The 22,469-nt window shown below is 27.3% G+C and overlaps 3 protein-coding genes across 4 annotated transcripts; 1 reads left to right on the forward strand and 2 right to left on the reverse strand.

Moving 5' to 3' along the window:
* Positions 1 to 167: 167 nt before the first annotated feature.
* Positions 168 to 2,226, reverse strand: Bma-eif-3.J (Uncharacterized protein; the record flags this gene model as incomplete). Its single annotated transcript, XM_001895518.1, has 6 exons — positions 168 to 308; positions 623 to 696; positions 1,141 to 1,299; positions 1,566 to 1,722; positions 1,951 to 2,045; positions 2,214 to 2,226. 6 exons carry the CDS (start codon positions 2,224 to 2,226, stop codon positions 168 to 170), a joined length of 639 nt encoding a protein of 212 aa, XP_001895553.1.
* Positions 2,227 to 4,152: 1,926 nt separating this feature from the next.
* On the reverse strand, positions 4,153 to 7,603 carry Bma-nhr-49 (Nuclear hormone receptor family member nhr-49, putative; the record flags this gene model as incomplete). The annotated part of the gene is made up of 7 exons (XM_001895517.1): positions 4,153 to 4,482; positions 5,088 to 5,248; positions 5,417 to 5,600; positions 6,165 to 6,517; positions 6,751 to 6,892; positions 7,175 to 7,260; positions 7,594 to 7,603. The coding sequence occupies 7 exons, from the start codon at positions 7,601 to 7,603 to the stop codon at positions 4,153 to 4,155; spliced, it is 1,266 nt and encodes a 421-aa protein (XP_001895552.1).
* Positions 7,604 to 9,655: 2,052 nt separating this feature from the next.
* On the forward strand, positions 9,656 to 12,786 carry Bm2360 (the record flags this gene model as incomplete). 2 transcript variants are annotated; one of them, XM_043080042.1, is made up of 10 exons in its annotated part: positions 9,656 to 9,714; positions 10,047 to 10,094; positions 10,397 to 10,499; positions 10,754 to 10,919; positions 11,056 to 11,187; positions 11,426 to 11,535; positions 11,681 to 11,768; positions 11,855 to 12,029; positions 12,203 to 12,323; positions 12,643 to 12,786. In XM_043080042.1, the coding sequence occupies 10 exons, from the start codon at positions 9,656 to 9,658 to the stop codon at positions 12,784 to 12,786; spliced, it is 1,146 nt and encodes a 381-aa protein (XP_042935976.1). The 2 variants fall into 2 exon arrangements, with proteins under 2 accessions (XP_042935976.1, XP_001895551.2); XM_001895516.2 differs by lacking the exon at positions 10,047 to 10,094.
* Between the last annotated feature and the right edge of the window lie 9,683 nt (positions 12,787 to 22,469).

The raw sequence follows: 22,469 nt of genomic DNA on the forward strand, positions 1-22,469 counted from the left end.
TAGATTAAGCAACAAAAACATTTGAACAGTAATCCCGAAAAAAAAAAAATTCATATAAAACAGAAACAAGAGAACTTGAGCGCAACTGGAATAAAAACATTAATTTAAATTATATAAAATGATCGACATGATTATCGAATTCATCAGATAAATAATTGTCATACAAATTACATAAAATGGTCGGCATAATCGTCGTATTCATCAGATACATAATCGTCATACAAATCTTTCTTCGCTTTAACTGAAGCTGTATTTGACTTACTGACGTTTCTTATCGTTGGTTTCGTTGCACCCTTCCCTTTTGCCTTCTGAAATGATTTTTTCTTCTATGAATTATGTCAAATGAATACCTAATTCATCATTTCAAACAAGAAAAAAAAAAAAAAAAAAAAACGCGAGAAACCCCAGCAAACTGATATATGTAAGAAATTATCAGTACTAATAATTATAATTTATGAAATTCATATCAACACTGTCAGCTACTCACTCTGTCTCTGAGAATTCAATCATCTAAGCACAAGTTATATTGGTAATGTTTTCGTACTTAATTGAAAAAATGAATTCATTAAAGGAATAAAGTAGAAAATCCATACGAATTACGGAAAACCATCAATTTAAATACCTTCTCAACTGCTGTCTTTTCATCCGCTATAGTTTTTACAACCGTACTCAAAACCCTTGCTTTGCTCGCATCCACTGAAAATTTTTAAGATTAGTTATTTAAAAAAAAAAAAAATTATTTAAAAAAATAGATAGAAATCTTGGTGAAAATATTAAATATAAAATATACTGTCACTGAATTCAGAATGCCCTTTTTGTATACATTTTTAGAACGGATAAAATTTACAAAAGTTCGAATTAGAAATATAATTCAAACAGAATCTACCAATTCATATGTCTTTTGAGAAGTATGTTAAATGGCCTTATGAATTGTCTTGATTGGTATATATCCTTAATCTACTGTTTCGTGGATTTTAGATCGTGTTATTTGTTATGTTTTATTAGCTAATAGAAACCTCTCCATTTTCTAAGCTTAAATTCCAAACAGCATTTTACATCCTATCCATCAGTTCAAAGTTAGTAAGAAACAAAGCACTGTTGATTTTATGAACACACCCAGAATCTTTATATTAAACTTACTGTGTGAAAGGACAACTTTGAGAAGTGAAACAAGCATCTCAGAAAAATGGGTAGCATTTGATCGTGCTAAAAGCATTTTTCCAATATTCTCACCAAATGTCCTAAATTCGTCCAAGGAAGTCAATTCCGAATAAGTTAATGTTTCATCCTCGTCAATACCTGGAAATTTTTATGAATAAAATTTTGCTATACGTTTTTTCATTTTTCAATCAAAATCTTTCGCTTTGTTTTAGTGTGAAAATTACCAGAAACACTTGGGACAATTTGTATATTCAATTAAAATGCAAAAATGCAGCAAAGCACAAAGAAAAAAAAAAAGGATTACAACATAAAACAGATACAATTATGTATGGGAAACTTAATATATCATAATAAAAATATAACAATTTAATACTATAAGAGTTACATAAATATGAAAAGCATACCAAATAAATCTTTTGCAAGCTTCAGATCAGCTTTCCTCTGCAGCTGCTCCTTTTCCTTTCCACTCAATTCTCGATTGAGGTCGGCACTAAAGGTGTTCAGTGGACTGTCTGTCTTTTTCTTCGATTTCGATGGTACAGACTTGGTTGAATTAAGCGACTGAAAGAGATAATCTTATTTCATGTTTAAAAAAGAGGATCATCTCTCATACATATCGAGATGACGGCTAGTCATGGGAGTTTCGCCAAAAAACTGGACAAAAATAAGAAGAGTTTAGTCGAAAACTATTATTTTCTGGTTGTTTTACTTCTAGCATAGTCAGCCTGAAAATTAGATTTACAAAATTTTATTACATTTCCTTAGATTTATTTTTATAGAAACACTTACTTGATTCTGCTCTGACTTGTCGCCTATTTCTTCGTCTACTATAATATGCTTCTTTTCATCTAGCTGTTTCACATCAACTTCGAAATCATCATCATCTATAATTAATATGAATAAACATTGTTCGACCTAAACTCTACATACTATTTGTAAGCTATATTTGACGAAAAACATCAAAAGACAAAAAATTGAAGTTAACCTCGAAATCATTGTACATATGCTCCCACCCCACAAGTACAAAAAAAATACAAAAAAGCAAGACTTACCCCAATCACCCATTTTGCTTGCCAAACTGTTAAACGTTAGTAATTCTACTGCAGAAGCTCACTTATCACCTTCAATTAAGATCTATTAATAATGCTGATAAAATTCATTGACAACATCAACAATATCCGCGAAACACACAATTATTTATATCATTTCAACGACTTAGAATCTAACAACTCCTTATTCTCTTTCCCTTTCTAACCATACCTGTCCGTGCAAAATTAGGCTTACAATAATACACATTGAAACACTGCACTATTAGTATTGGAATAATATCTCAGACGTCGTGAATCGCGCTAAAATTAAACAACATTTAAATTGAAATACTTCACATAAAAAAAAAAAAAAAAAAAAAAAACCTCTAAAAATGCTTTCGAAACTTTACAAGGTATATAAATCTGATAAAGAACAGAACCAAAACGAGAATAACAGAAATATTTATGTAAAAAATACTACCATAACAATTTATTGAAACATTAATATATTTATTATAGAAATTTGTACGCTATACTGAATACATCTGGGACTAATGTAATCCTATATTTTACATATAAATTGTTGATTCATAACGTAATAATAATGAAAACATTATATAAACATTGCTTGCGGCTAACTCGATATATCATTTTGCATTCTACAAATAAAATTTTACAAAAAAAACGTGAAGAAATTTCTACAGAAAAAAAAAATGTGCAATAAGTATCAGAGGATATCAGACAATGTCAAATAATCTTTATTTCGATCGTTGGATATTGCACCCCTATTGTGCACAAATGAATTCATGAATTGAATAACGCAGGTCACGATGCATGCAGTGCTTTAAAAGATCCTGGAGAAATTATAAATCCATTCAAAAGCACATTTAAGTAACTTACAAAAAGAGCTATAAAAAAAATAAATATATTATAGTTTGTTACAAAACACAAACAGACGTGGCTACAAACCTTTAAGTAAATTATCACATTTTCTAATAGTTTATACAAATTTTGTTCAGGAAACGAGAAGGCTTCATCTCAATGCACACTCAAATTAGTCGCTTTTTCTCATAATAAATTGGCACATATCTTTATGAAATGCAGAATCATTGCGAAAGAACACTTAGAACTGCTGCAAAATTACTCAATGCAGTTTTGCAGCGTGAAAAAAAGAATGAAAATTTTCAAAACATTCAGTGATGAAAAATAATTATAACGTGGCAGTAAAAATAAAAAAAAACAAAGGAGAAAAATAAGTCAACGAGAGGATCACCGGATGGACTGAACAAAATGTCCATGCAAACTATCGATTACCTAAATTTGATTAAAAATAAACTCAATATCATATCTGATAAGAAATCTTTGCACCTAAATGTAAAACCAGCCACACCAAGTGAATTGTTGGATTATCTGTTGGTTTTGGTAGATTTAAAAAATATTTTTACAAAAAACTATTTTAAAAAACCTGTGACAGTAATCTCCGAAAAGTTGTGATACGTAATCAAAGGTTGACAAAAATTAGAAAGAAGCAGAAATGAGATTAAATTTTTGAAATTCAAATAAAGTCGCCCTAGAAACTGAACTGAAACTTGAATCTTTTACATTTATTATTTCTCCCATAAGATCCCATTTTAGCAGTCTTTTGCGAATATGTCATTACTGTTTGCTGATTCTACAACGTGATGAAAGCTTAAATGGACCCTGAAACATTCCCTGAAAGAAACTTGTGGCCAATAATCTCCGATCCATCTCCGTTTTAAATGAAGCTCAAAATTCGAATATTCAAGGAAAGTAAATTTGAATATCTAAAAGAGACAAAAATGTAAAAGCAAACGAAACAAAAAAGAAAGTGAACAAATGATAAAAAGATCAGACCATTGAAACTGATGTTCGTGACAGCAACATTCTGCATTCCCATAACTAGTTAAAATTCAATCCGACCATTTATTCTCTCATCCTTTACTTATAAAATAGTCATCACGTGTTGTTGTGTATCGATATCTGGACATGTAGTGGCTGTTGTAGCTGAACGTAGGGCTGAACGTAACAATGGCCGCGTTGTCACCTCATCAGTAGGACTATCTAGAATAAATTCCGAAAGTAATGAATCCACTTCAGCGAAACCGAAAAATTTCGTTAAAGTCATATTTTCGATGAGTACTTGTGCCAGAGCTTTAAGAGCAGGTGCAAGTAGCAAAATATTGCCATAACGTGTCGGTGCTTCTTCAGGCGTATGTGTCAAAATGTAACAATATAGAGCCTTAAGTATTCGATTACGAGCTTCACGCAATGCCTGAAAAGGAACTAATTTAATGCTTAGTTAATGGATGTGATACATTTCAATCATTTATCTTGATGTTTAGCTGATTCCCACCTTGATTAAATATTTTTGATATAACCTACAATTTTAGGTTTGAACGGTCCCAATTATTTACAATCTTCGAATGAATTCCCATTTCTCAAGAGTTCAAAACCTCGACTACCTACCGACTGATGCCTCGAAAACACGCTTTCAGTATTGTATCGGAAAATTTTCTTACATCTCTACAGTCTTTATATCTACATTACTAATATATATTAATACAAATCTCTTTTTTTTTTTTGCAAAGTTCTATTGTAATTACAGCATTTTTTATTATAAATAACTGAACGTTTCACTATTATAGCAGAATCCTAATAAGACAACTAATTAACATTTATACATCCATATAATTATGTGAAAAAAGGATATACTTATTAAATTACAATATTTATGCTGAATTGCATTGTCTACTTTTTTTCCTTCCAAAAAAATTCTTGTATTTATAATTATTTGAAATTGCGACTAATTATATTTAATGACCAATAAAGTGCTGTACTTCACCACTTATTTTACTGAACGTGAATAAATAAAACGACCGTTTGAGCTGGTACAGAAAGTCCTTTCGCCTCAGGATGAAGAAAAGCCAAAGCTTTTAGGCACACAAATTCCTCTTCTCTCATTTGCAAATGTCTCATTGGCCATACTATTTCGTCCATTATACGTGGCATAATGTTGCTTGTTTTGAATGCCGATAAACCTATAAAAATGTTTCTATACTTCTAGAATTCATAAAAAATCAAAAAATCGTAAAATCCATTTTGTACATGCAAATCCAGTGCAGGACATGCATATCCAGACTCCATTAACCATGCATATATAATTTACTGGAACACTGATTAATTAATGGTTCGTAGCAAAAACAAACCGCCAAATTTGATGCCCCCGTCGCAATTTACATCTGCATTATTGAAAAGGCAAGTGCCAGTCGCGTCTGGTGAACGAAACGCCGGTAATAGAATCAAATGCTGAGGCGCATAGTTTTTAAGCAAAATAATTTTGTCATCGATAATCAAGCCCGGGAATGGTTCCAAACCTTTTGCCCAATCAACCTGGAACAAACAATCTGGAAATAATCATCCAGTTTTTCAAATGGCTTCAAAAATAGGGTGGTTGTTTGACTAATCAAAAGTGTGGTATGCAGTAAATGGCTGGAAATATTTTTAAGAAAACATCTCAAAAATATTTCCTAATATAGAAAAACAAGACAACATCGATCGATTCCTTATAACATGGATAGATAAATAAAACAATAGTTTAGGATGAAATAAACTAAAATCATGTTTTTCAATATCTATTGAAAATCTACTACTGAAATCTACTAAAAAATCTACTATATCTACTGAAAAATTAACCGGTAACAATTTTATAATGGTTTTTGTGAGAAACTTTCTGCATTAAAATTGAAAAGCTTAATGATGGTTACACTAATATTTGAAATGAATGAAGTTTGCAGAGAACGCTGTTTAAATAAAATAATTTCTGTAATCATTATTATGAACATAAAACACATAAACAGCCAATTAATCGTGCTTTCTTGTTTGTTTTTCTCCCACTTTTATATTGTTGCAAATATTTCATTATTAGGAGACTTTTTTTTAATCACGAAAACAAACCATTAATACCAACGTTGTTCTAGATAATTCATTCAAATCTTCAGTTGAACACGATTTGTGTGACTGTGAAAAATCCGATGATGCACAACTACTTTCATTCAGACGATTACTGATTGCAAATGACGAACTGATCACCAAATTTTGATGAGTCGTCATTTCCTGATTGGTTCTTGCCTCCATTTGCATTAATGTTTCGATAACATCCGGCTTCAAGGTGTCATTGATCAGACGACTATTGCAGAACGCTGTTTTGGAATTGTCGTTTTCCGTTCTACTGCTTTCGACTGTTCGTAATACTATTGGTTCACTGTGACGCTTAATGGGACCAATCGAATCGCGTTCAAACTGAATTGCTACAAAAGGACTTAATTTGGAATCTAGTTCACATTAAGATCTCAATGCATTAAACACTTAGTTATAATTTTAGCCAGAACAAATTCTTCCGTTAAAGCCTTGGATTGCACATTTTCTCATTACAAAACATCTTAAACTCATCACAATCCTTCTAAAAACCCATTTTCAGTTTAAAGCACAACATGTTTAAACAATTAATAACATCAAGTTGCCGAGTATCATTTGATGTCACCTTCGCGCTTCATCCCAACTCGTACACACTTCTGAAAACGACAGTATCGACAAGCGCATCGGAAATTTTTGTTGATTGTGCACGCTTTGTTGAAACGACACGTGAATTTTTGGTTTTTGAGGATTGTTCGTCGGAAAAACCCCTTGAAAAACAATTTAATAGTATTCTTAACTAATATTCATTTCAATTAAGAAAACATATCTCACCAATCTTCTATCTTAAATAACTCTTCTTAGAAGACTAATAATAGTAAAACTGATTTTCAATCCCTCATTCCCATCGATACTGGACGAAATATAGAAGGATCAAAACACCTCTGATATTAGAAAAAAATGTGTTGTGCCATACAATACAACGAAACGTTTGAGAAACAAGGAAACAACAAAGAATTCAGGAAAAAATTAAGGAAATAATAAAACTATACTTTGCATCCATTACATGAAAGCACTCCATAATGTGTTCCAGTTGATTTATCGCCACAAACAGCGCACGGTTCATTTAGCGTATCCACTGCAAGCACAAAAACAGTCTCAAAGAAAGCTATAACTTCCTCTTTTTAATAAAATAAAAATTACAAACTCTTATTTATCTAACAAAATAAATCCTCAACAAAACGATATAGAAAGCAAAGAAAACGCAATAAAAATATTTAAAAAGTAATGAAAGAATAACATGCAGACCTAATCATTTATTAAAACATAAGTGATGACACAATTCAATAACTTCATGCAACACGGTGAAAGACACAAGAGGATGAAAATAAAAATTTTGACAATAAATAGCAGTTGAACTCCGTGCAAGTCCACTACAACTGATATTAAAATGACATTTTAAAACTTTAACCGATATTCATTCCAATCCCTGTCGGACGAACTTGGGAAATCCACAAAATCGAATGCTCAAATCAATGCTTCTGCTTGATTACTCATATTAGTTCCAGTCCCTCAATGTACGTAACTGCTGAATAAAATCTGAAAATTTGCTGCGTATTTAAAAACAGTAGAAAGAAATGAATTAAGTAAACATTTGATCCAATTAAAAAAATCTCTACTAGAAGCATAGAATGATGAGAAAAAAGACACCATAATGTATGGCTTCATTTCAAATATGAACAATTTTTTAAATCAAAAGCGTTGATAATTGTTAGTGTTATGAATGTTAGAAAAATGTGAGAAGTGAAGAAAATTTGTAAATTTTAGCAATAAAAGTCAATGAATTTTAAAAATAAAATATGAAGATTCATGAAATTCATCAACTTTTTCCTGATGAGAACTTCCACAAGTACATGAACTGGGATGTTTATGCCAAACCAATAAACTTCTGTTATATCACGGGAATATGTTATATCAAACTTAATTTTAAACTTACAATCAACTCATACCTCAAGAATTCAAATGAACATATCGAAATCTGAGATTTAACTCCACCTAATGGTGTCTGAGAAAACACGCAAAAATACGCTGAATTCCAAATGACGAAAAAGATAGAGCAAAAAATGAATAGTAAATTATAGAAACTGTCAAACAAAAGAAAAAAGAGGACTGTTTCAATACAAAAAGAAAGGAAACATAAAATCTCAAATTCATAAATCGATCCCTGTCAAAGAACAGTGAGAAGAAGAAAAAAAGAAAAACCTCAGATGAAAACCACGGAGTACCGACCAACCACCTCGTACCACCTTTCCCGAGAAGAATGAAACAATCACCACCAATAAGGTGGGTTTAATAATTTTCCATCCGATATACAACCTTTCCCCTATTTCTCTATTCCACACTGTTTCATCACTTCTCTCACACTCTAAACCTCTAACCTCATCAACTTTATAAAGTGCACGTTTTCTTGGCTCAATAAAGAGGATTGGACCAATTAGATGTTTTGCTCTGTGTGAAGTTTCGAGGTTTGCGGTGGGACACAGCAGTACTAAGGCGATGTTTTTGAGAGAATGCGGGAGAAGTAGAAATTTGTTAGAAAGTGCAAGCGGAATTTCTAAGAGAACGCGGGAGAAGTAGAAATTTGTTAGAAAGTGCAAGCGGAATTTCTAAGAGAACGCGGGAGAAGTAGAAATTTGTTAGAAAGTGCAAGCGGAATTTCTAAGAGAACGCGGGAGAAGTAGAAATTTGTTAGAAAGTGCAAGCGGAATTTCTAAGAGAACGCGGGAGAAGTAGAAATTTGTTAGAAAGTGCAAGCGGAATTTCTAAGAGAACGCGGGAGAAGTAGAAATTTGTTAGAAAGTGCAAGCGGAATTTCTAAGAGAACGCGGGAGAAGTAGAAATTTGTTAGAAAGTGCAAGCGGAATTTCTAAGAGAACGCGGGAGAAGTAGAAATTTGTTAGAAAGTGCAAGCGGAATTTCTAAGAGAACGCGGGAGAAGTAGAAATTTGTTAGAAAGTGCAAGCGGAATTTCTAAGAGAACGCGGGAGAAGTAGAAATTTGTTAGAAAGTGCAAGCGGAATTTCTAAGAGAACGCGGGAGAAGTAGAAATTTGTTAGAAAGTGCAAGCGGAATTTCTAAGAGAACGCGGGAGAAGTAGAAATTTGTTAGAAAGTGCAAGCGGAATTTCTAAGAGAACGCGGGAGAAGTCGTTAGCAAATATAAGCGGCGTATTCAGGATTCATTATCAAATACGAGCAGAATTTTTAAATGAAGGCGGGAGAACCTACTGCTAAGTGCATTTAAAGTGTTACTTAATTGATTAGGGAAAATTAGAAATTATTTTGAAAATATAATTTGATAGAGTAATCTCTGAATTGTGTGTATTCGTTTTTATTTGCATCAGCATTTAGCTATCTTAATTTTCTATTTTTAGGGCATGTTAAACGTTATTCGGTTGAATTACAATTCGTTGATTATTGTAATACCAATTTTAATTAATGAAATTCATGCTAAATTTTAGTAAAGAAAGCTGCATGATGAAACAAACTGATGATGTTCCGGGAACCAATGGTGCTCCTCAATACCAGCAAAAGTAAATTACGGAAAAAGAATAATTATTAGTGTTCTTAAATCTATTTAAAACTTAAATCCATTTAAAACTTGACTGCTGATATTGATTAATTATTTGAAATAAATAAGCGTTGATTAGCGTTGTTTAGCTTAATAAATATAGAATAAATCATTTCAAGTCGATTAATGTGAAATACGTAATTTCATTTCTAATACTTCAGTTCTATTCTTATTTCACTAGTTTTAATATGCATATTTTTGCCTATTTTTTGAATGTTTTGAAAAAAATTTTAGAGGCAAAGCAATATAGACTTATGCGCACGTTCACACAAAATTATCAACCGTACTTTCTAGGGGCGCGTACAAAGTATGTTCACAAGGTCACAGTCAGTCTTACATAAGGTAGTAACATAGCTTGATGCAACGGTACGGGTCTGGAAGTCTAAGATAATTCTTATTAATGTTGAATTTGGATTTCAAGTTTTTGTTTATTCTGCTTGGTCTGCAGCAAAGCATTTTTTATATTGTCCTTTTATAATCAGTAAAATTTGAATTTAGCAATTGATTATCGACCGATATTATATGTGGCTCTATGTAATATCTGGAATAGTAACGTCAGGCTGTCAATAAAAGTTCTTTGTAATTTTTGTTTTGAGCACTCGATAATATGTTTTTTCTTGATTAAACATGTGGATTAAATTAAGAAAAAGGTGGCGATGGAGTCAGTTTACTGTGGAAGCACTGGCGGCAGGAGAGTCGCTTCTATTTTCCAGTGTTCGAGCCAAGATTACATCACAATTTATACCGGTATCTTTATTTATAGATTTCAAAATTTTATATTGTTTTTTCTTGCATTTTTTTCCGCTTTATCATTGGTAGAAATTTTTCGTTTTAATAAATTTTGAACATTACTTGAATCAGGGTTGTTTTTATGTCTAACTGAGTTGCTTGTCTCTGGAATCCAGTTTTATTTCTGGATTTTTTAGAATGCCTGTTTTCATGTTTGATAGTTGACTTACCGATATTTGTTTTGTTATGTTTAACAATTCCTGACTTTCCAGGTAGATATGGGTCAGATATATACGGTGACCGCAGAAACGCCTACATCTTCGCATGCTCGAATCCCAACAGTTCTTATTCATGGATTTGCTGGTGGAGTAGCTTTATGGGCTGCTAATATTGATGATATGGCCAAAAAACGGATACTTCATTGTTTCGATTTATTAGGTATCTGATATTATTAGTGGTGTGTTTTTTGTTAAAAATTCTTCAATTAACATTTAAAATTTAGCTTCATTATTTTTATGGGAATGGACGAAATTCCATATCTTTTTACTATCCTGAATGCTTTGTTAATTTATAGGTTTTGGGCGTTCATCGCGCCCTGTATTTGCCAAAGATCCAGTACTGGCCGAATTGCAGTTTGTTCAGTCAATTGAAAATTGGAGAAAGAGAATGGGAATTAACAAAATGATTTTAGTAGGCCATTCTTTTGGTTAGGATTTATTCATATTTGGAATAATAGCTTGAAACCAGAAAATTAATTTTATATTTGTATTCTCATACAGATTGTATGTCTAAGAAAATTTGTATAATTATTTAACTGAAGATTGATTTTTTAGATGCCTATAATCTTATAGGTGAACAACATTCTTGTTCTTGTTTTGTTTTAAATTGCCATTTCATTTCATCTGATTTGGTAATTTAATTTAAACTCATTTATCAGTTTATAGGAGCATTTTTGGCAGCATCTTTTGCGCTAGAGTATCCAGAACGTGTTAGACATCTAGTTTTGGTGGATCCATGGGGATTTCCGGAAAAACCTGCTGAAGTTTCACACCAAGTAAGTTCTTAGTTTATAATTTTTTCTTAAATATATTCGTAGAATATTCATTAATACTGGAAAAATTTCTATTAAGTTATTAGAGAAAATCGTTAAAAAATATATTAGCCATTTATTATATATTTATTATATAATAGAGTTTCAGCAAAATTATCCCATTTGGATTAGAATTGCTTCGCGGGCGATGTCATTTTTTTATCCTTTAACAGCTTTACGTTGGGCAGGACCCTATGGTAGGTTTTGTTTTTACTGATACACTTTGAGTTATAGTAGAAATTGATGTTCCAAAAAATAAAAATGCGAGAAAATTGATTTTCAGGTGTTTCAATTATTAAAGCTGTGCGACCTGATTTAAGTCTTCGTTTTCGATGTACTGATCCAAATGCCATTTATGATTACTTCTATCAGTGCAATGCCCAAAACCCTTCGGGCGAAGTTGCTTTCACTAATATGAGCTTTTCGTTTGGCTGGGCTAAAAGACCAATGCTTAAAAGGTTAATAGATTGCCTCATTTGTTGCAGACTTGGCTTCATTTTATAAATATTCAAACTTACTGAGTCGTTTGCTTGTTTTTTCATTTTCTTTATTTTCTTTATCTGATTTTCTTAGAGCTTAACCATATTTATTTTATCATCGAGTAATAATAATCTATCATTATGTTTTTTAGAATAATCAATCTACCACCTGAAGTACCGATGACATTCATCTATGGGAATAAAAGTTGGATCGATTCATCTTCGGGTATTGTAGTGCAAAATGAGAGGCAAAATGCTTATGTTGATGTTCAGGTTTGATTAAATTCTCAAAATTTATGAAAGAACTTTCTTTAATTTAAATGTGAAGAATTTCTTTTAAGACATTTTTAAGAGTCTTTTAAAAATTTTTTTCTTGAAGATGCATATATATTTTAATCTTTCATCTTAAGATAGTAATCCTTTTTGAGTTTGGATAATTCTGTTTATTACTACCCACTTTCTGTGTGACTTTTATTATTTTGAAACTTTGAATCGAAAATTCTAGTTAGTTGAAATTTAAGTTTTTTTTTTTTTGAATTCTCATAGAACACATATACAAGAATGAATGAATATTATATATTCTGCATTGAAGGTTATAAATGGTGCTGGACATTACGTTTACGTTGACCAGAAAGATGTTTTCAACAACGTTTTATCTGACTTATTCGACAAAATTGATGCCAACGAAGATATCTTTCTCAGAAAAAATGTAGAAAAGGAAACCGATTCAGAATAAAACTGTCATTAGCGCATACGGAACGATTTAAATCCATTCAAAACTAATTGCTATAGCTGATTAGAATGCAGTGGCGCTAGAGTGTTTCGTATTAAGGGATTATTAATTTGTTTGCCTAGGTTAGATATTAGTTTTTTTTTTTTTTAGATATTAGTTAATATTAGTTTTTTACTAATTTTTAAGTATTAATTACTAGTGTTTGTATCTTAGACGTATTTTATTTGAATTCTGTGTTCCAATATTAAATATTTATTCATCACATTCATTATACCCCTTGCTCTTTTAAAAGTTTCACTGTTACTGGTATCGATAAAATATGTCTTGCTGTGTTTGAATAGTTTCACTTCTAATGCCAAACTATCCACTGGTCTCCATAGTCATCTGTTTTATATATATATATGTCAGTATAAGAAATTTGTAATTCATTGCACTGATTTGTAATTTTTCCTTTTGCTTTAGATTTAATTCCATTTCAGTTTGCTGTTTTTATAGCGATTTGTTATATAGATGAGTGTTCAAATAATAAAAACTCAATTACTTTCTATACATTCATTCAAGGAGAAACAGTATGAATTCAATACTCACTGTTACGAGATGCGAATTAAATCAGTTTCGAATCTATCCATTTTGACCTGTCGATTCGAACTTTTGTACTTTTATTATTTTTATTTTATCGATGTTCGAATATTTTAATTTCCTTCTTTTTTTCCTGAATTGGCATTATTGCAAAGTATTATTGATAAAATATAAATGAAATTTAATAGTACTTGAAATTATTAATGGGATATCTTGAGATGAAAATAAGTGTCGGTACATACAGGAACTTTTAATGATAATTGATAGTGTTATAAAAGATAAGTTAAAGGCATTGAATGCTAGAGAAATGCTATTAAAAAAGAATTATTCGACTTATTAGAGTTTTAGTAGAGTAATAATTTTTATATTTAAAAAAATTGCAATCATTGATGGTTTACGAAATGGTTGAATTAATCTGAATGAATGATATAATAAAAGATTTTTTTTATCTTTTAAGAATGAAATAAACTGATGCAATTCTACTATGTATGTCTTTTCTAGGAGGAATTAATTCAGTATGAATCATTTCGAAAATGTTTGAAATTAAAAAATGCGTGAATAATTTGACGAAAGTTTACCCTAATATATAGTTATAGTTATATCAAATAATAATACAAATGATAATTAAATTAGCTATTTTATTAATAAAAAAAATTCTGAGAAAAAAGGACTTTCAAAAGATGCGTACTGAAATATTAAATTATACGAATATTTTGATTATTTATATTTCACAAAGCAAAAGAATAATTAGTTGCGGAAGTTTTCAAAAAAAAATCTTTTAAAGAAGGAAGTAATTGATATTATATTTTGGATATGAAAAAGCAATATAAAATTTTAGGTATAAAATTTAGTAAAATTTTAGGCATAAAATTTCAACATAGAATTTTGAGTGTCCAAAAAAAAATTTTTTTTTACAGCAATTTAATTTTATGATGCGTTAACGATTGCAATGTTTTCTTATAAATAATTTGTTAAAAAAAAAAGTTTCGAATTTCAGATATTCTTTTCCAATAATCAATATGAGATTATTCATTCGAATAAAATGAAAACTTCAATTTTTGCTATTTTCTTAGTTATATTAAAATTTTTGACGTTTTTTGGTCATATTTAAAAAAAAAAAAAAAAACTTTTAATCTTTGTTTTTTTAAAATATATCATTAGAAATATTTTTTTCCTCTTTATCAGTAATCATCAAAATCTTTTATTTTTTAAAATAATCCATAGCAACCAAATAATACGATAGGATAGAATTTTCTTTAAAAAAAAAACCAGCTAATTTACTTTAACTTTATTGCAATAACATTAATTATTTGTCATGATTAGTTGATAAAAACAACTGAAAGTGAATTACTTTGAATATTTCCTTAATGAGTGCTAAAATAAATACTAAAAATTATGAAGCAAAAAAAAAAAAAAAAGAAAAACATGAAATTATTTTCTAATGAATGACTTTCTAAAATTAGTTTATAAGCTAAATAGAAGTTGTGAAATGATAACAAAGTAATGTGAATTTTGTTGATAAAATCAATTTCATTATTCATCTGAGAATCCAAATGAAATTTACTTAAATTTCTGTCTATAAAATCACTTTCTATCCAATAAATCGATGAATATTCTTTTTGACAAAAATTTTGAAAAATTTTTTTATAACTCTGGAGCAAAACTATTTAAAAAAAACATAATTTTAACTACGTAATTTTAAATAATAAAACTTGAAGCTCGAAAAGGAAAATTTTCTAAAATGATACAAAATTTAAAGTCAAAAATTTATATTGCTTCCAAAAATTTCTTACAACAATCACAAAAATACTTTGAAAAAACTTTTAATTGAAGCGAATTCATCTATATTTAACATTCTTTGGCCTTTTAAAATATTTTGAAAAGATTTTTAACAGAAACAAATAAACTTAACATTTTATGATCTTTCGAAAGTTGAAAATTTATAATAAAATTTTACAAAATTCATAAAATTTCACCAATTACTTCTGATAATCTTCAAAAATAAATAAATTGCGCAAAATTTTTTTGTTAGATTAAATTAAGCAGTATGAGAATTAGTCATAAATTTAAACATTCTTGTGACTGAATGAGTTGTACATTTCAAATGTTGTAAAGAATTTCTTACATTTGAATAATTCGTTGATTTAAGAAGAAGGCTTTGATAACTGTAAGATGATAAATTCGCAGAAGTTTTAATACATCCATTTTTAAATTTATTCTAAAAAAAATTATTTATTATTTTTTTTTTTTTGAGCTATCACTAATTGCATTTTAAAATTTACACGAAATAAAAATATAATTTCAAAGTAATAACATTAAAAAAGAAGAAAAGCTAAAAAAATGAAATGGAGAGTGTTTCTTTCTTTTTCCTTTTTTTTTTTTTTTTTTGAAACATATTTTGATCAATTTTTAAAATTTCATATTTTAATCAAAATAGGAGGAAAAAGGAAGAAATTTAAGTGATTAACATGAAATTTTTACTGCTAGTCATCAAAGAAATAAATTTTTGATTAAATTTTTTGTAATTAACATATTTACGACTACTTATAGATTATTTATGAGCTATCTTTCATTACTAAAATACTAAAAAAAATCAGTTTTTCGTTCTTTTTTTTTCATTCTAATTTCACCAACAATGTTAGCATTTATATTTTTTTTTTTCTTTTTTTTTTTTGCTTCCAATCATTTCATTCATTTAGTATTACTTCAAACCATAAATGCAAATTTGCTTGAAAACGTTAAAAATTGCCATTTAATAAAATTCTCATTGCATTCATCAAAAATTATGGCATTTTAAAATTTTCGCTTTAATATTTCAAAATTTTGCTAAGTTTGTTAGTTTGATATTTTCTTCTATTATTTCAAATAAAAGTTTTCCTTCCAATTATCACTACTATTAAAAACATTGATAATAAAAAGTTTTCAAATAAATATGAGACAATTGTTTGTGTAAACAACATTTAAATATAAATGGCAATGTGAAGGCAATTGGCAACTCAACTTTATTGTTTAAAAAAAAAAAAAATAAGGAAAGGAAATGATTATTATAATGGAACACTTGCATTCATATCAATACGTTTTTCAAAAAAAAGCTGCAATTATTACTATCAATAATAATAATAATAATAATAATAATAATAATAATAATAATAATAATAATAATAATAATAATAATAATAATAATAATAGTAATAATAAATAACAGTAAATATTTTTTTAAAAAATAAATAGAAAAAAATAGAAAATTTTCATTCTGATTCACATGAAATTTTAACAAAAATAATAGAATAATTAGAGAGTATCATTTGAATTTAATTGAACATTTCGTTTTTTAAAATGATAAGTTATAGATAAATGATTATTAAATTGATTATGACAACACGTTGAGCCTATATTATCTATTTATTTTAAACCTTATATTATTTGCTTTTCAAATTTAATCATTCATTTGTTTCAGTAATAAATTGTATTTTCTCAGTTCACTAAAATGTTTACCCAAGCATCGATGTTGTCATTCATTTAAAATCTTAGATGACGAATTTTTTGATAAAAAGTTTACGACTTGTATGATTGCTGTGCACTTAAAATTTGTCAAAGTTTCTTATTTGCAATGCATACATGTCACTCTAAATGTTGTTTACAAAATGCTAAATTGTTGCTTGAAATTTAACTTTTATTAAAATTTAAAATTCTTAAAAAGGATGCATTTCAAACCGTGAATGGATGAGTTTTTTTTTTTTTTTTTTTAAAAAAAATAAGTAGTTGTCAATTTTGTGATTAAAATATTGTTATAGAGAATAAAATTAGGATAATGAGTAATTTGATATATTAGATAAAAAAAAACATTCGTTATTTTTTTAATTATTCCTTGTTAACATCATTATTAATTATTCTTCGAAAACATTCAATAATTTTAAGTTCAAATTCAATTATTCTTTTCCAATTAATTAGTAAAATTCATTCATTTATTCAATTATCAATGATATCACCTTTTTTTCCTAGTAAGATTATCACTGATAAGTTCAAAAGTAAATTTAACTTCAGCAAATTAAATTATCGGTTTTTATATGCATCATTACGAATTTTTTCATATTTTACTACAACCGATGCATAAACTATTTGCGTTTAAAATTATATAATTTAGATCATTTAAAATTTACATTTGTTTTGCTGAAATGATTTAGACGGCTTTATCATGTCAAAAGGTCAAAATAGGGACATTTAAAAAATATAAACAAATTTTCTTTGCTTATATTCAAAATTTATTTCCTCTTTAGCAAAGTAATTTCTTTTGTATCAAAAAATACGTTTCACACAAATTATTTGTATAATAAGAAAAAAGAATTTTTCGAAATTTAATTAATTTTATGAGCAAAATAATTTGACACCATTCATGTTTTTTTTTTTTTTTTTAATTATTGGTGATTCCTATTTGTTTTTTCCTTTTCTTTCTTCCTCCCTTTCTTTTTTTCTTATTTTTATTTTTAATTTTATGAAAAGGATATTGACTTACTTAAGAGGGGGAAAATTAAGGAAGAAATGATTGATAAAACTTTTTCATTTAAATGTCAAAAACTCGAACAAAATATGCTGAAATTAGATTAATTAGGAAATTTAGCTGAATATATGAAAATTTTCATTTATGCCATATTTAATTCATTCATTGTTTATTCATTCATCTTGTTAAATCTTTATGATAATTAAATAATTTCACTATTAATTTTTTGTTTTCAAATTAATGTTAAATATTTATTTATTAAGCGATGTTTACTCGTTTGATTATTTTACGCTAATATTTATCTTTTGGAATACCATTGCATTTAATCATTTAACCATTTGAGTAAATGATTATTTGCATAATAACAATGAATCAGAGAGAAATGAAACGAAATTTGCCACAGAGAATTCGAACGAAAATACTGCAAAAATTTTTATCGAACTAATTTTATGTAATCTAAATGATTGATAAAATTAATTAGCGAAATAAATTGAACTTTTTTGATGAAAGTTAAGCTTAAAATGCTCAATTTTCTTCTTTTCTGATGGAAACTTTTCTTTTATAATTTACTTTAATTAGGATTTATCACAATTATTTATACATCACATTTAAGTATTAATCAATACTTAATTAGTACGCGATATGATTAACTCTCTAATTATTGATTAGTACTTAATATGTGATTGTATTTCGAAAGAATCTCACAAATTTTAAATTTGATCCTTTTTTCATCGATTTGAATCATTGAGTGTTTTTCTTTTGAATGGTAGAAATTGTTATTAAATAATAATAATAATGAGTTTTTTCTATTAATCAACGATTTATGTTTCATTTCAAATTATAATATTTGTGGTTTTTCTATAAATTACACAGCTTAGGGTGTTATCACATTGATAAGAACTGATAAGTGTTAAATAACGATACGATATGAATTAAGGAGAAAGGAAAAATGCGAAGAAGGAAAGAGTAAAGAAAAGAAAAAAAAAAGAAAGGAAGAAAAGCAAATAAATGGAATGAAAATTGAATTTAAATATTTAAATGAGACAATTCAAAAATTATTTTTACCTAATTGATGAGTTCACTTTGAGATGAATTATCACACTGATAAGAATTGATAAGTACTAGAACAGTGATAAGAGAAAAAAATCAAATTTATCAAATTTATGAAAAAATATTGAGATACATAAGTGACATTTTATTCATTATACCGTTTCTTTCAACAAATTTTTATTTTTTGTATAATTCTTTTTTCTTTTTTCACAGCTTCAATAATGATTTAAGAAAAAAGGAAACGATAAAATATGAAAGTTTAATCATATTTTATTCTTTTTTAAAAAAAAAAATGGGTTCTTAAACAAAATTAAAAAACTAAAAATTAAAAAGTTCAAATCTGACTGTTTTTATTTATTTTCAGTAATATAAAAATTTTTAAGCATTCTCAATCCGTTGATAATTGAAACTAAAAATTTAATAGGCGGAGCTAAATATAGGAGGAGTTATTGGAATTTCAGGCTTTAAAAGGTTGTTTATCAGAAATGCTTTTACAGTATAACTTCAGTTTCAGCTCATACCTTGCTAATAAATGAAAATGACATGAATTTTTTTCATTCAAATATGTAATAATTCCATTACTTGAATAATTTCAATAGTTTCATTTAAATTTTTTGAAGGAATTAAGCCTTCTAAAATAGTAAATAAAATGACTAATTCTAAAAGTTAAAGTTTTTTTAACTCTGAAATTGATATGGAAAAAAGAACAAAGAATTTAAATGTATTCTATTCGTTTTTTTTTTTACCTCTCCTCATTCTCTTTCTCTCTCACTCTCTCTTTCCTTTCCCTTTTTCTTCCAAAATAAAAAGAAATTTAAATTTTACATAAATTTATTGAATAAAATAATAAAGCACTTCAAAATTATTTCCATTCTCTTTGTAATTTTTTCTTAAAAAAAAAAAAATTAAAAAAGGATTGTTTATTCCTTACAATGTTTTGCTTAGCTAAAACTTCTTTTTTTCAATTATTAATATAAATTAATTAATGTTTGAAATATATTGCATATAATGAATAACTTTACAGAATATTTAATAATATAGCATAAAAGCATTTTGCACGATATATTCGATATCTAATACCTCTTCTGATTTTTGTTTTTTTAATGATTCAATAATATTTTTATATTTTAAATAAAAAAAGAAAGAAGACAATAACAATAATAAATTAATTAAATTACTTCCCTACTTCAAATTCTTTGATAGAACTATGCTATATAGCTTTTGTGCATTAAAATTATTCTCAATTGATTCAAACAAACCAGCTCTCTTTTTTTAAAAAAAAAAAAATACACAAGTATTGAAATATATGACCAAAATAGAAATTTTAATCAAAACTCTTAGTAATTTAATGAACAGAAACCTTTTTCGTTCTTTTTTGTATGCATAACTATCGAATAAATTATAATAAACAATTTATTATTTTGATTTTTCATTTTTTTTTATAAAAAAAATAAAATTCCTAATTAATTTATATTAATATTTTTGTTTGTTTCCCTTTTTAATCAGAATTTGAGTTCCTTTCTTAGTCAAAATTGCTATTGTTTTCTTTTTTTTTGATTGAAATTTAATTAATATTGTTATTTTTCTTCTAAAAATCTGATTAATTGTTTTTTTTTTTTCTTTTTTGTTTTTGTTTGCGATTTCACATTTTATTCATTTATCACATATAATTTACTGATGGAAGGATGAGAAATAATTGTGATGATTCTAAATGATATGTGAAAGCTGAAAATGAACTGATAAGATGTTATCAGCATATTTTTTATTCATTCTATTTTGTTTTTGTTTTTCCTTTTTTTGGCTTCGTCAGTAATGTAATGCAAATATTAAAACGTAATAATGCATGCGGCAAATTATTACATGTAATGCATGAATATCACTTTTGAAATTAAAATTTTAAATTTAGAAAAGTTATTTCAATTCTTCACAAGTCGTTGGTTGATGAAATGATTATGTTCGGTTGATAATTAATGCCGTAGATTTAATTTAAGTGGTAGAAAAAAAGGAAGAAAAAAAAAATGCACTAGTAAAAACAAAGAATGATGAGAATTATGATTTTTCATTTATTTCCCAACTTTTTTCCTACAAAATTCTTTTTCTTCTGCATTTTTTTTTTTCACAATACTAATTTGTTTACTTTTTACATACCTAAAAGAAAATTATTTCGCAAATTCTAAATTTAAATTATAATTGATGATTTGAGTAATCATTTGGCAATTCATCAATTGATTTTAATCCATTTTAATTTTAATCCATCAATTTCTAAATGATAAGTTTGACTTTAGGATTACAATCATTTGAGTTGTTTTTTTTTTCCTTTTTTCCTTCATTTTCTACATGTTCTCCTTAATTAAATATATATTAATAAAACGTAATTTAATGATTTGTTCGTTTTTTGATATTTGTATGATTTCAGTTGAAAAAAAGTTTTCATAAGTTGGAAAAATTTAATTGTGTACAATATATTTTATCATTTTTCATCATTTTTGAGTGATATGTGAAGTGATAGTGTAACTAAAAATATTTATATGAATTTATATGTTATATATTTATGTCTTTCAACCAAATTGTTAGTTCCCGCTTGTTTATCTTCTAACAAATTTAGCAAGTTACCTCAATTATAGTTTGTTGGAAGTTAATTAACGATATACTAAGTAAAAATCATAAGTCCTATTTGGATTAACTAATTTAGATAAAGGATTTTATTTTATGTTACAAAAATTGCTGAACTGCAATAAATCGTAAGTGATTAAGCGTCAACTAATCAAGAACAATCATTTTTATAATTAATCTCAGTTTAACTAATCACAGCAATACTGGAATGTTTATTTTAAATTGATAAATGTATTTGAGTTCAGCTTTTAATTTTTCTGCTTGCAAGTACTTTGCTCAATAAGAAAGCACATTACTGCAAAAATACTTCTGCCCTCATTCAGTCTTGTTTTTCTCTCACAACTCATACACTCGTTGAAAATCTTAATCATTTAGCTATAACAAAAATATTTAGATAGTGATATGTTTATATAACTATTTATATGATACTGATACGGTATTTGGTGATAATACGATACAGATACAGTATACGATACGGTACTAAATTATTGCTGATATGATGTGGATACAGCATTTTGTTTGACAATAATATAGTTCGCTCATTTCAAATAGTTTAATTTTATTACAACAAATCAAATTAAACCAATGTGTGTCTTTAATTTTGTCACAAGAAATCAAATTTTCACAATTTATTCATTTTTTTTTTTAACATAGCATCTCTTAGGCTGATCGTTTTGTAAATTTTAACTTCATTTTTTAAAGTACAAATTTATTACTGCAGAATTTTAACAAATTTTAGTTATAATTACATTTTCAATTATTCATATGTTTCAATCTTGATAGTATTTTTTAAATATATTAAGTTAATGTAATATGCAAAAGTTTGATTCATTTGCAAAGATATCAGCAAATATCAATTTCGATGAATTTCACACTTTTAGCTACTTAACAAATTTTATAAAACTATACAAAATTATAGAAAATTGTCATTTTAATCAGTTATTCA

The sequence above is a fragment of the Brugia malayi genome (assembly GCF_000002995.4).
Source record: "Brugia malayi strain FR3 genome assembly, contig: Bm_v4_Chr3_scaffold_001, whole genome shotgun sequence".
Taxonomy (NCBI): Eukaryota; Metazoa; Nematoda; class Chromadorea; order Rhabditida; family Onchocercidae; genus Brugia; species Brugia malayi.